We start from the raw sequence: 12,906 nt of genomic DNA on the forward strand, positions 1-12,906 counted from the left end.
ATCTTTATTTGCGGGGCTCCTACGCAGTGACTCCCGCTTAGCATTCAGGCTACATTTTAAAGGGGACCCCATTTTTTTTTTCTTTGTCCAACGCTGAAAAGACCACTCAGTTTTATGCATTCCGGGGCGGGTTTTAATTCTGCTGAAGCCCCGAATGACGTACCAAAGGGCGCCAACCTGAACGGGGTGTTTCAGGACATGACAGGACAGGACATGACAGCTCAAAAAATACTGACCGTCCTATTTCCCAGTTTGTGTGTTAGTAGGTCCACCCGAGACCCAAATGTATGTGCACAAGCGCTGAAAAAGTGAGCTTTTCATAAATAGGGCCCTTTTGAAGTATTGTAAGTATTGTGTGTATATGTATATGTTGACCATGCCGTATAGGCTATAATCAATTAATATGTATATATATTATGTATCTTTCATTTCACAGCATATCACAGTGAAGAATTATGAAATAAAATAAATAAAATGAAGGGGCCCTGTAGCTTTGTCCCTATGCCAAAGTACCATTGCACTTTCTGCCAGCCCTCAATCTTCAAGCCCCGTTACTACTATGGCAGTGTGTGGGCACACAAAGAGTCACACAAATTGAGGGATGGGCTACATAGAAGGAAAAACGTGTTTGATATAGTCTTTATTTGCACTTACATACTAGTAATGACAAGTTATTTCCTTGCGTGCATTTAAAATTGTTTGTGGTAGCCAACTTTAACGTCAATAGTCTGTTATACTGGTCTCTGGTGACACTCTCAGTGTTGTTGGGGGACCTGTTGTTACTGTGTTCCTGCTTGGGCTGTGAGACAGATTGTGTTCCTCCGTGTATTTGTGGAGCTGTCTCTCAGACTTCAGACTTCTTCTTTTTTTTTTTTTTTTTCGAAATACAGGGAGAGAGCACGAGGCTTTGGAAATGAGGCTTATCTAACTCTATTAAGGTTACCTTCGGGAGACAATATTGTATGTGGGTCATGTTCCTATGACCTGACCATATTAAAAACAAATTCTTAAAATCATAGTGATCCCGTTCAGTTGGCCTTTTTGCATTGCTTGTTCTTCTTCCCAGTCATGTTCCTTTGACTGTATTCAGCGTTCAACATATTAACACACAGCATGTGTTCACCTTTTTTTGGTACCTTCTGAAGGCCAAATAGTGACAGTGTCTTTGTCTATTTAGAGGACTTACACAACATCTTGCACCAGGGAAGCAGACAGAGAGATGTGGCCTGAATTTACAGGTATCAATAGTCTGTAACAATTGATTTTACATCCAGTATGTTCTGTCTTTTTCTTTGGTAAACATGTAATTTTAGCTCTTCAATCAGGGAATTCCTAACCAACCATGCGGTCCTGACTGTGGCATCTTCATGCTCATGGTGATACATCACTCTGATCTTGTAAACTGAAAACTTGTAACGTAAATAATATCACAACATTGTTCTATTTATGATAATTTAAGATCAATTACACTCACTGTAAAACACATGCTCATTCCAATGTTTACACATGGCAATCCTTTAGTGAGTCATATTTTACCTGTGGTCTTTAGTTTTATGTCCTCGGAAAGGCAACAGACACAGCTCCAATTTTACAGGTAAAGTGCAAGGATTGAAAGGACCATTGATTGATTCCACAAGCGGTACCTAGCTGGTGCTCCTCGAAGTGCTCCTATCCAAGACCGTGAGGGACATAACAGTCCTTATTTTAGGATGAGGGCCCATTTTGCCTGTCTGGATGGTAATTACCTTATATGACTAAATCTGCTTTCATATATATTTTATTTTAGAGTTTTTGGTTTTCCATTTTTGTTTAAGGAACAGGTGAGGTAAACTGGAAGAACTACCCATCTGCACTGAAGGAGGAAACCCGGGTGCCTTTTGCCCCTCTGTTTTGTGGACAGTGCAATGGGCAGTTCAAGGATTGCGTTGGCTTCACCGGGAATGGAAAGCGTGGCGAGTATCCCCGGTATTATACTGACGGCATTCAGGGATATTGCCACTACTGCCAGCAATAAAAGAATACATACTTCTCAATAGTTTATATTGGTTGAATATCTTTAATCGTTGTCCTTTTCCCCTCGTTCCTCCTATTTAAATGCCATGTGTATATAACAAATACATTTGATTTGACACATAGCTTTCATAGCACACATCTGCTCGCATGTCTCAACTTAGTTCTTGGGGAAACCATGGCAAGGCCACTGGGAGATATTATACATAGCACAAAAAAAAAATAATAATAATTGTTCACTGAAGGTTACTCATAGCTACCTACTGTAGGTGATGCAAAATAACTGCATGGCCGGTTAGAGTACAGTAAAGCATCCACCACCTTTTGAAAACCAGTATGGCCCGGTGAGAGTTGCCAGTTGTACCCACAGAGGAGACCGCCTTTACAAAAACATTCTTTTTTTTCCCTAAATTATTGTCATAGCGACAGGTACGGTATGAAATGAACATAAGACCATTTTTACACATAGACAAGTGTGCAGGGGCTCAGACAATATGTATCACTTTCCCGATCAATTGGCAACGTGGTGACGCACCGTATGTGCGTTTGCTATAACTATTCATTGACTGCACGTTGTTACCTATGGTGGCCCTGAGAGCTCAACGCACTAACAGAAAACACAATCACATTTACTGAAAACACAACCGCATTAACAGAAAACGTGTACAAAAATACATTTTTTTTTTAAACATTTTATTGCCGATAAATCAGTACATCAGGTGCTCACTTCCGTAATGTGGTTTTGCCGGTTACGTTAAGGCGAGGCGGAAGTCCCATGCGGAGAAAGCCAATCAGAACTCACCAATTTTCACAAGGCGTGGAATTTACCAATGAAAACGTGTGGTGATTGACCAATCACAGCTGGGCGTCAACCCGCCCACTCGTGTCGACACGCCCACGCCCCAGCGCCATGTTTAAAACTGTCTCGAAGCGAAAATACCAACAAATATACATTAATCTTCAGTTCCTTTCGAATGTAGATCTACAGTAATTTTTTTGTAAACACCGCTTTTCTTATTGTTCATTAGATGAAGAACTCTGAGCAGTAAACGAACCAAGTAATAATATTTGGAAGAGTGTTTCCCCGCGACGTCATCTAGACGCGACCTGTTTTTGTCTTCCTTGGCAGGCGACGCGCAGGCAGCGCACAAGCTAACCTGTTTTGAAGGATGGCCGCCTCTAAAAAGGGGAAGAAGGTCATAAACCAAGACGAACTGCGGCGCCTCATGAGAGAGAAGCAGCGGCAGACGACCGAGAGGAAGCGGATAGAGTCTCCGTTCGCCAAATACAACAGCCTGGGGCACCTGAGCTGCGTGCTGTGCAACGCGCAGGTCAAGTCCGAGATCCTGTGGCAGACCCACGTCCTGGGGAAGCAGCACAAGGAGAAGGTCTCCGAGCTCAAGGCGCCCGCGCCGCCGCAGCCCAGCCAGCCCCTGAAGAGGAAAGCGCCCGACGTCAGCCACGGCAAAACGGCCAAATCCTCCGTGTCCGGGGTGCCGACGGATTTCTTCAAGAAGCCGAGCGAGAAGTCCACCCCTCCTCCAGCTCGGAGGTCTGCAGGAATGAGCCTCCTGGCCGGTGTGTACGATGATGAGGATGAGGAGGAGGAGGAGGAACATGGGAATGGAGATGCTTGCAGCGACGCTCCTCGGGAGGTGGAATCAGCCTCCGCGGGACTCCCAGCGGATTTCTTCGACAGCTCCATCCCCGCGGCGCCCTCTGTCTCCCATTCGGGCTCGATCTCGAAGGCGGACGAGCCGGAGAAGCCCGCCGACAAGAAGGGGAACACGGCGGAGGCTCTACCCGAGGGCTTCTTCGACGACCCGGTCAGAGACGCCAAGGTGCGCAACGTCGAGGCCCCCAAAGACATGATGGACAAGGAGTGGGAAGAGTTCCAGAAGGAAATCCGCCAAGTGAACACCAAGTCGGAGGCCATCGTGGCCGAGGACGACGAGGAGGGTCGCTTCGAGCGCCAGATTGACGAAATCGACGAACAGATCGAGTGTTACAAGAGGGTGGAGGTACTGAGGGACAGGAGGGAGGTGGCGAGGAGTAAATCAATGCAAGAATGTCACGTCAATGTGTCGATGGATGATGAGAACGAGGGTGATGATGAAGAGGAGCTGCTTCACCTGTTGTCCCGGGACTGGAGGGCCAAAGGGGCCCTTGCATGAAACATTTTTTTTCTCCTTTTTGGTGATAGTCAGAGACTTGTGTTAAGGTTATGAATAAAACAAACAATTGACATTATACTATGTTCAATCTTGTCAGAGACCCACCATACTTTTGTATATGAATTTGTCACCGTCAAAAATGATTAAATCTCTTCTGTAGCACTGAAAATAGAGTTCTGCGTATTCCCCTGGAAATTCCAACCCACACGATCACACCACCAAACTCATTTTCAAGAAATTGGATCCACTAAATTGGATTTCAACAGTATATTTATTAGTGTTCACACAAAAACCCCACATTAGTGTGGAAAACCAAAATTAAAATCAAACAGCGTAACATCTAGCGCTCAAGTAATCATTGTCCTGCAAAGCAAATGGCCTACTGTTAAATTATATTTGTTCATGTTACAGTACAAGCAATAAGCAAAACACAAAATCCTTTTAAAAATGTACATTGTTCAGATCAAACACCTGAAATCCAAAAACCAACCCCCTTTAGAAGATGATTTATCTGTTAATGTCACATAAATATTACAACTTTACAATCCCACGCTGTGCGATAAACATTGTTTTTTTTTTTCCTTTCAACAATCTTGAGCAATATGACAAAACCTTCCATTACATGAGCCCACAAAAATGGACTGACTAAACAAGTTGAGTGGTCAGTGCTTCTCATACTACCTGTTACTAATGATGGTGAGTCGGGTGACTTCTATCTCATTTGCCCTCCCCTCCGAAAAAAAAAGAAATCACTACTGTAAATTGAAACAAGCGTGACGGACCAGTTTTCTGTTACTGCTACATATGTCGCATAAGAGTTAGTCCTTCAGATAATTTAAGCTGTAGGTCTTCAAATCCTAAAAAATGTAACTGTTAAAACTTGGGGGGTAAGGTTAATAAACAGCCTTAACACCACAACACGAAATAAAATACAAGACAGAATGGCGGAACAGATAAATAAGACAAATATTACGAACAGGAATCAAATGAAAAACAATTTAGCTGTTCATCATCAGCTTAGAAGATACAGCGTAACGAACATTAGACGTGACGTAAAGATGCATTGTAGTACATGAGGAAAGTCCAAAGAAAAAATAAGCATCACTGTTAAAGAAGTCGTTTGTAAACATTTTAAAAATGTAAGTGGAATTCTGTTGCTAGGGTACAGTTGAGTTAGCAGTGGTGGGTAGAGAATATTATAATTAATAAAGACATAAAGCCTGTAATATGTTAAGAGGAAGAAAAGATAAGAGATTGGCAAAAATATAGAAAACATACATGTAAGAAACAGCCTATATTCCGGACTAGTGGGTGAGAACATTTATGTATGAAAAAGTAATAATACTAGTGAGAATAACAGGTTTTATTATTTTGTGCAAGCGAAAGGAACAGCTAAAATGAGAAAATTGAAAAATGGGTGTTTCTATTAGTCATTTTTACAGATAAATACCTAAATGTCAGCCTCCATTCTGCGACTGGGGTATATATGAATTAGACCATCAGTGAGTAGGACATGCCCGAACCACTGTTCCACAATCGCTATGATAAATAATCAGTTCATGGAAGTGCAGCGTCACCGGGAGGGGAACGGGACCCTCGCGTGTTCCAACACTGTTCACCGCTGTCAAAAAAACAGAGCGCTCACAAACCTGCAGCGGATTTGAGCTCACTCAGCGAGTACTTATGGGCCCCGTCTTTGTCGAAGCACTCCACGATGCGGGCGCCGGGAAACGGCGCCCCAAAAAGGCTCCTCCGGTCCCGGTGCGACATTGCGCCTGAAACGACCCCCGTGGCCGCGGTGTCGGAGGAGCTTCTCCAAATCTGGAAAAGATATTTTCCCGCTTTGTTTCAAATGTGTGACTCAAACGTCACAACGCAGACTGAAACTTTACACTATGCAAAAATAGTTATAGAAAGTTGGGACTAAATGACAGAATATGAATGAATAAAATAATAATTTAAGACCTTTAATCGAACTGACGCCAGGCAGGGGGACGGCCTTTGGGAATCCCCCCCCAGTGTTTCTCCTGGACCGGTTCAGAGACAAGAACTGTGGAAGTGTGGTCGGCTGCAGATCAGATGGTGGCGAGGACACCTCTGCACGGGACGGAAAGGTGAACGTGAATCAATGTTGAGTGGTTCTTGGAAAATAACGCTACACTAGAATCATTTACTTTTGTCTGTACGCACCAGGTTGAGTTTCGGGTGGAACCGCATCTTCATCGACATGGGCGCCTGGAACGCCATCGCTGCTTTGCTGTTGAGTTTCTGCCTCAAAGTCCTCAAAGTTCTCCTCAAAGTAATGGATTACAGGGTCAGTATGATGACCCAAAACAAACTGTTTTACATGTCTTCAAGGGTTCATAAACACTATATATTTTTTTTATCTTTTTTTATCTTCACACAAAACAAATAATATATTTTGACAGGTGATCTTTATCAATTTAAATATAATCATAGTCTCATTGTCTATTATTTATATTAGTATTCCTATTATATCTATAAATCTACAATCAATTTCATCTACTATTATAAGTTTTTCCAGCCATGCTGAATTAAATTTACATTTCCGTGGCTTAATCTCTGTGGAATTTATTTTACTACATTACGATTTCAATAACAAAGCAAAGGGTTTCAATGACTTTTAAAGTACTTCAGCACAAAAGGGGTTATTTTCAAGGTATTCCGGTACTTCAGTTTCCGAGGATAAAAATCCAAGCGTTTCACCACCACAAGGACCTGGAAAGAAGCCTTTAAAGAAGCCTTAAAGTGTCTTTAACCGTGTTACTCACCTCTGGTCCCTGCTGCGAGCTGTGCTCCAAGACCGACACTCTCTGGCTCAGGTTGGTGGTGGCAGAGAAAAGGTTGTGAATCTGCTTGGCGGCCCACGAGTGGTGCATCTCCTCCGTCCTGTTGGCTTCGCCCACAGCTGTCCTCAGGACCGTTATGTCCTGGGAAAATAAACGCCTCTATCAATGTAATACGGCCATTTGGGGAAAAACCAAAAACACCACCGCAAACAACTGGATTCAAACACTTCATTTTAGCCACGACATGGTTTTGGTTGAATGTTTTCTTTTGCATAGCGAAATACTATATCAACAAATGTAAGATTGGAGACCTGCTTCATTACGATAGTCATTGTGTCACATCACTCCTGGGGTGATTAAATAAGGATACATGCTGTCCTTTCCATAGTTTAAAGGGAAGAAAAATGTACACAACTTAAAAAAAACAACACATACAGGTCCCCGGCAGTTCTGCCCAAGAAGATTCATTCAGTCGGGCCGTTTTGTGACTTTTAAGAAAAAAATAATAGACAAAATACATAATTCTGTATCAATACTAAAAGAATACTCCTCTAAAGCAGTTCAAGTAAGGATCTGTGTGTGTGTGAGAGGGCGTTTATTAACACATCCAAAATGCGCCACACTGCATAATTTTCTATCAGTTCCACTTGAGTGATAACAACACACATTTGTTGATGTTTGAGACATCACTGTTTCATCACCATCCCACCATGACGCATCTCGGCGACCGCAACGCGGCGTAGCTCTAAAAGACATCAAAATATTAGATTTGATGTTTACCACCAGCCAGTGAAGTCTCCAGAGCTGACTAAAAATCTGGCAACGACGCAGGGAATAATTGGTAAAGTGGACAGCTATTGGCTGATTTTCTGTTCATATTTGAGATAAAAAAAAAAAAAAAAATCTCTAGTTCTCTCAGATATTTGACCTAGTTTTACTCTGCAAACAAAAACGTCTGAATTCCCAGAATAGGGATCCGCACTTGTCTCATGCATTATGGATAAAAGCCCAATGCAGGGATCAAAACACGACAGGGCCCTCTTAACCCACGGACTATTTACATGTAAACCAGATTAGAACAGCAAAGACACACGCACAGACCAACAAACTGATGAATATGGTAAAACTCATTGTGGGCTATATTCCTTTTTTAACTATGCCCGTTCAATCAATTCATAGGAGCGGAAACATTTGACGTCGCTTTAAATGTACCATTGCGTTTTTCAATTCATCCGTTTCCTTCTTCTGACTCTCCAGAGCAGCCTGCATCGTCTTCACATCGTGTTGTACGCTTGTTAGCGTGCTGCCGATTGTAGCAACGCTCTGAAGGAGAAAACAACAAAACAATCGCTTGATCCTCGTAATTCACGGTAAATTCGGTAAAACATTTGTGGCATCATTAGTTATTAATGAAATGAACGAACAAAGGGGTATTAATGCGACACAAATAAAGAAAAACAACACATAAATAGTATCTGTCGCAATAATTATTTCAAAACGAGCGTATGAATATCAAATTGGGGTATATTTTCCCACATTGCTGTTGTTAGAAAACTACGTCTGTGTCTGAGATCTTCAGTCACCCCGTTCGCTTTACCTTTTGGAGCTCTTCAACTGTAGTTGGAAGGTTGATTAAATCGGAGGCTGATTTGATGTTGGCCTTGAGGTGGCTGACCGCAGAGTCCAGTAAACTTATCTAAAAAACAAAAAAAGGCAGTGTCAGAAATCAGTTAGTTCACTACAATTTCACAAGACACAACCAACGATTGGTTTGACCGCTGCAATTTAGAGGAATTTTCACTCAAAGCATATTGTCCAACCACAGACTTGGTGTTTGTGGATTGTACACCACACCCCTCCTTCAAGATCAGAATTGCAGAATCACAAAATAATTTGTATGATTTCCATTTTACACTAATAAACTTGTTGTAGCATGTTAGCATTATATGTACACATATTGTACTGTTAGTGTCAGTTCACTAACATTTGTATTACTTTTATGATATCTGTGTATGGACACGTGCAAATCGCACTTAAAAAAAAAAAAAAAAAGTGTACTTTTTTTTTTTTTTATAAATGTACACTGTACATCCATTTCACCGGCCACCATCAAAAGCATGTGCATGTGTGTGTGTGTGTGTGTGCAAGCATGTGTTGTAGTGTGGTGTGTTGTGTGATAAATAAAGACTGTTTCTTCTTCTTCTACATGTTGATATCACGTCATATAACATAATAATGTAATACTTGTTACTAATCTTAGTTGAATTGTTTTTTTTAAATTACAAATAGTCAGGGTGCATCAGCCAATTTCCCAAATTTCTTTGCACATTCATTATATCTAATTTATTTTTCTATCTTTTTTTGCTCAAGAAATAACCCACATTGCCACAATAAAGGAGCATGCAACATAAAGCATGCAATATAAGTTCATGATCTTTAACATCCGGACATAATTGGCTGGTATCTAAAGACACCAAAACTTCAACGAAGAGCGATAATTTACCTTTCTGTTCATCTCCGTCAGATTAGACCACAGTTTGCTCAAACCCCGGTCTCCACTCTCGATAGTCTCAAGCTCTTTCTGCTTGGTTTTCAGGTCTTCGCTTAATTTTGGTATTTCACGAAAGGACGCTTTCTGGCTGGATTCCACTGCTCCACAAAAACAACGTTAAACATTAGTATAAACTGAGCAAGAAACGTTTTGGCGTCCAAAGGGAAATCTGGACCTTTGGACGCCCACTGCACAAACTAATATCCTGAATCCCCCCCCCCCCCCCGGGGATGAATTAAATGTTATCTTATCTTAACCTGTAGATACAAATTCATCTCTCACTTGAGTGCAGTTTTTCCTTTAGCGAATCCAGGTCTTCCTTCAGCGCGATCTGCATCCATATGAGTCCAGAACAAGCCATGACACAGGCGGCCAGAATGATGAAGAGAAACAGAGGGTAACACACATTGCAGCACTGCGTGTAACTCCTCCTGTAAACCACACGAAACACAACGACACTGGCATCAATATTTAAGAGCCTCGTCCATTATCGAGGAGGATATGTTCAGGGATCGTCGTGGTTATTGTGTGAACACGGCATGTCGGCGTGTATATCCCAGCACTCACTTCCCGTACGCGGCAGCGTTGCTCATGGTGTTGAACTCATCCTCCTCCGAGCTGGACTCGGACTCTGAGTCCGGGGGCTCGGTTCGGAGGAGCCGGTGCCCGGAGCCCTTCTTGGTCTTCTTCCTCTTACTGTCTCCGAGTCCGATCAGGGCGTTCAGCTCCTTCCTCTTCTTCATCTTCTTCTGGGGGGTCAGCGATCCTGCCGCGCCCGACTTGAAACCGACCAGATCCAATGTTTTGGCCAGTTTGGTAGATTTGGGGGATTAGACGCTACGTGACGTCACATCTAAGCGTTCAGTAACCCAGCTAGCGGACCGATGGCTAGCTAGCTAGCCTTAGCTCTCAACAGACGCTGGGGCCCAGCGCCGAGCTACCCGCAGCTACACGGGCCGAAAGACGGACACAAAGCCACGCCGGGGAGTCGCGCAGCTTGCCATGCTAACCTCGGCGACAACGCATTTCATATCAATTCCTGCGCTCGACCTGAAACCAGTCTGCGTTGCACCGCCGCGCCGTTCACCTCCCCTGCTCTCCCGTCAGAATGTTATGGCGGGGCGTCCCAGTAAGCTCGCACCTGATTAGCCGGCCGCGTTTGGGTGATGATGACGTCAGAAAGGCCTCGGACCCCCGAAAGAGGACGGGCCCCCGGGGTCTTGCGCGGCGTCCTCTCACGACTCGGAAATCGGCAACTCCCGAGGCAGTGGAAGAAAAAAAAAGAAAGAAACAATCTTTGTTTGTCACACAGCAACACATGCTTGCACACACACACACACACACACACACGCACATGCTTTGGGCGGTGGCAGGTGAAATGGTTCCTCTGCGTTTAACCCATCCCTGGCTTGTCCTTCCTCCGGGGGGGCACAGCCAGGAGCAGTGGGCAGCGTAGGTGGACGCGCCCGTGGACCTGGTGATGAGTGTCCATCGCTGGTCAGACGATGATGTGTGCATGTTTTTGGGGGGGGGTCCTTACTGACGTGAGGTGGAGGAAACCCCCATGTGAGCACGGGGAGAACATGCAAACTCCACACAGAAAGGCTCCTATTTGGGGGATAACCCGCCCGGAGCACGGTGCCAACAGCGCCCCAGGCGGGAATCGAACCCAGGACCTTCTTGCTGTGAGGCAGCAGTGCAATGCACTGGCACGGTGCAGTAGTTCCCACTTCCGAGCTCAACGTGTTTCGTTGCCTCCGTTCGGGCGAAACATGGAAGCCCGCAGTGTATTTGTATTCGTTTGGCGCACTTTTGGATTCTATGAGCATCTGTACAGCAGATAAAATTGCCCTGAAATTCGGAATTGGAATTCCAGATGAAATGGCCGCTCCTTCGTACTTTTTTCAGTAGAAGGTTATTATCCGAGTTTCGTCATCAGTGGAATGCAGCATTAATGGCCCCAATTGAGACATAACAGACACACACACACACACACACACACACACACACACACACACACACACACACACACACACACACACACTGATTGACAGAAACACACACATACCACAAAGTCCAGTGAAAAACATTGGACTTTATGCCTTCAATTTGGGTTAAGTTAGTTGTGTTGGTTAGTTTAGAACCCTAAACCAGTCAGCCACTTGGAGGATTAGAACAGTTTCCAAATTATGTCTATTTTATTTCATAGTGTTGGCAGTTTATTAAACAGCAGCTCATCATTTTAAGTAACTCTGGATAGTGTTTTTGTCCCCAACATAACATCATAACAGATCCCATTAGTATTGGTTTGCTCACACCCATGCCTACTTAGAACCTGATGCAAGAAACCTATATTTCTGCCAATGGTATGGGGAAGAAAAAAAAATCTTTAAACCTATTTAACCTCTGGGTTGATGCTGATCCGCAAAGCCCCATGTATGACTTCAAATCCTAGGGTGGTGCTTTAGTTTCTCAACTGCTAAAACTGATATTTCCCTATAAGCAAATGTGGCATAAAGGTCACGTTAAACCTACACCTACTTAGGGTGTTGTCTCACCCACTCGCAGGCATTTGTTCCAGCTCTGCACTTTCACTCCCAATCAAAATAAAATAAAACATGTTTTCATTCCTTATTGAATATGTGCAAAGTGTGGGAAGACTTTCAGCACACGGGGTGCCTGAAGACCGGAGCTGAAAAACCACAGTAATAAAGTACCAAAGCACTGCAATAAAGCACTGTACTATAGCACTACGGCACTGAGATTAAACACTGTAATATAGCACTGTAATATAGCACTGTAATTAAGCATGTAATAAAGCACTAAAGCACTGCAATAAAGCACTGTAATAAAGCACTAACACACTGTAATAAAGCACTGTAATAAAGCACTTTTCACTTTGTTTCACTTCTTCTTTCTAAAGTGCTGTAATATAGCACTAAGGCATGTAACTAAGCACTAAAACACTGTAATAAAGCACTGTACTATAGCACTACGGCACTGAGATTAAACACTGTAATAAAGCACTGTAATAAAGCACTGTAATATAGCACTGTAATATAGCACTGTAATATAGCACTGTAATATAGCACTGTAATTAAGCATGTAATAAAGCACTAAAGCACTGCAATTAAGCACTGTAATAGAGCACTAAAGCACTGCAATAAAGCACTGTAATAAAGCACTAACACACTGTAATAAAGCACTGTAATAAAGCACTTTTCACTTTGTTTCACTTCTTCTTTCTAAAGTGCTGTAATATAGCACTAAGGCATGTTACTAAGCACTAAAACACTGTAATAAAGCACTGTCATATAGCACTGCAATAAAGCACTGTAATATAGCACTGCAATAAAGCACT

General features: G+C 43.0%; 2 protein-coding genes across 3 annotated transcripts; one reads left to right on the top strand and one right to left on the bottom strand.

Annotated features, from left to right (window-relative positions):
* The first annotated feature begins 2,961 nt into the window (after window positions 1-2,961).
* On the top strand, window positions 2,962-4,353 carry znf830 (zinc finger protein 830). The gene has a single exon (XM_080011513.1). It carries the CDS (start codon window positions 3,180-3,182, stop codon window positions 4,182-4,184), a length of 1,005 nt encoding a protein of 334 aa, XP_079867639.1. The 5' UTR covers window positions 2,962-3,179; the 3' UTR covers window positions 4,185-4,353.
* Window positions 4,354-4,436: 83 nt separating this feature from the next.
* Window positions 4,437-10,641, bottom strand: efcab14 (EF-hand calcium binding domain 14). 2 transcript variants are annotated; one of them, XM_080011511.1, is made up of 9 exons: window positions 10,113-10,641; window positions 9,828-9,976; window positions 9,498-9,643; window positions 8,592-8,690; window positions 8,207-8,317; window positions 6,977-7,135; window positions 6,375-6,474; window positions 6,150-6,281; window positions 4,437-6,005 (listed from the first exon to the last, which is right to left on the bottom strand). In XM_080011511.1, exons 1-9 carry the CDS (start codon window positions 10,286-10,288, stop codon window positions 5,866-5,868), a joined length of 1,212 nt encoding a protein of 403 aa, XP_079867637.1. In that variant the 5' UTR covers window positions 10,289-10,641; the 3' UTR covers window positions 4,437-5,865. The 2 variants fall into 2 exon arrangements, with proteins under 2 accessions (XP_079867637.1, XP_079867636.1); XM_080011510.1 differs by having other exon boundaries at window positions 6,375-6,477.
* Window positions 10,642-12,906: the final 2,265 nt, after the last annotated feature.

The sequence above is a fragment of the Zeus faber genome (assembly GCF_960531495.2).
Source record: "Zeus faber genome assembly, chromosome: 12".
NCBI lineage: Eukaryota > Metazoa > Chordata > Actinopteri > Zeiformes > Zeidae > Zeus > Zeus faber.

Coding starts and splice junctions, on each gene's coding strand:
- znf830 (XM_080011513.1), top strand. CDS start 3,180: ATGGCCGCCTCTAAAAAGGGGAAGAAGGTCATAAACCAAGACGAACTG.
- efcab14 (XM_080011510.1), bottom strand. CDS start 10,288: ATGAAGAAGAGGAAGGAGCTGAACGCCCTGATCGGACTCGGAGACAGT. Junction 7,136..8,206: donor ATGAATTGAAAAACGCAATG/GTACATTTAAAG, acceptor TTATTTTCCCAG/GACATAACGGTCCTGAGGAC. Junction 6,006..6,149: donor TGGCGTCAGTTCGATTAAAG/GTCTTAAATTAT, acceptor TATCTTTTCCAG/ATTTGGAGAAGCTCCTCCGA.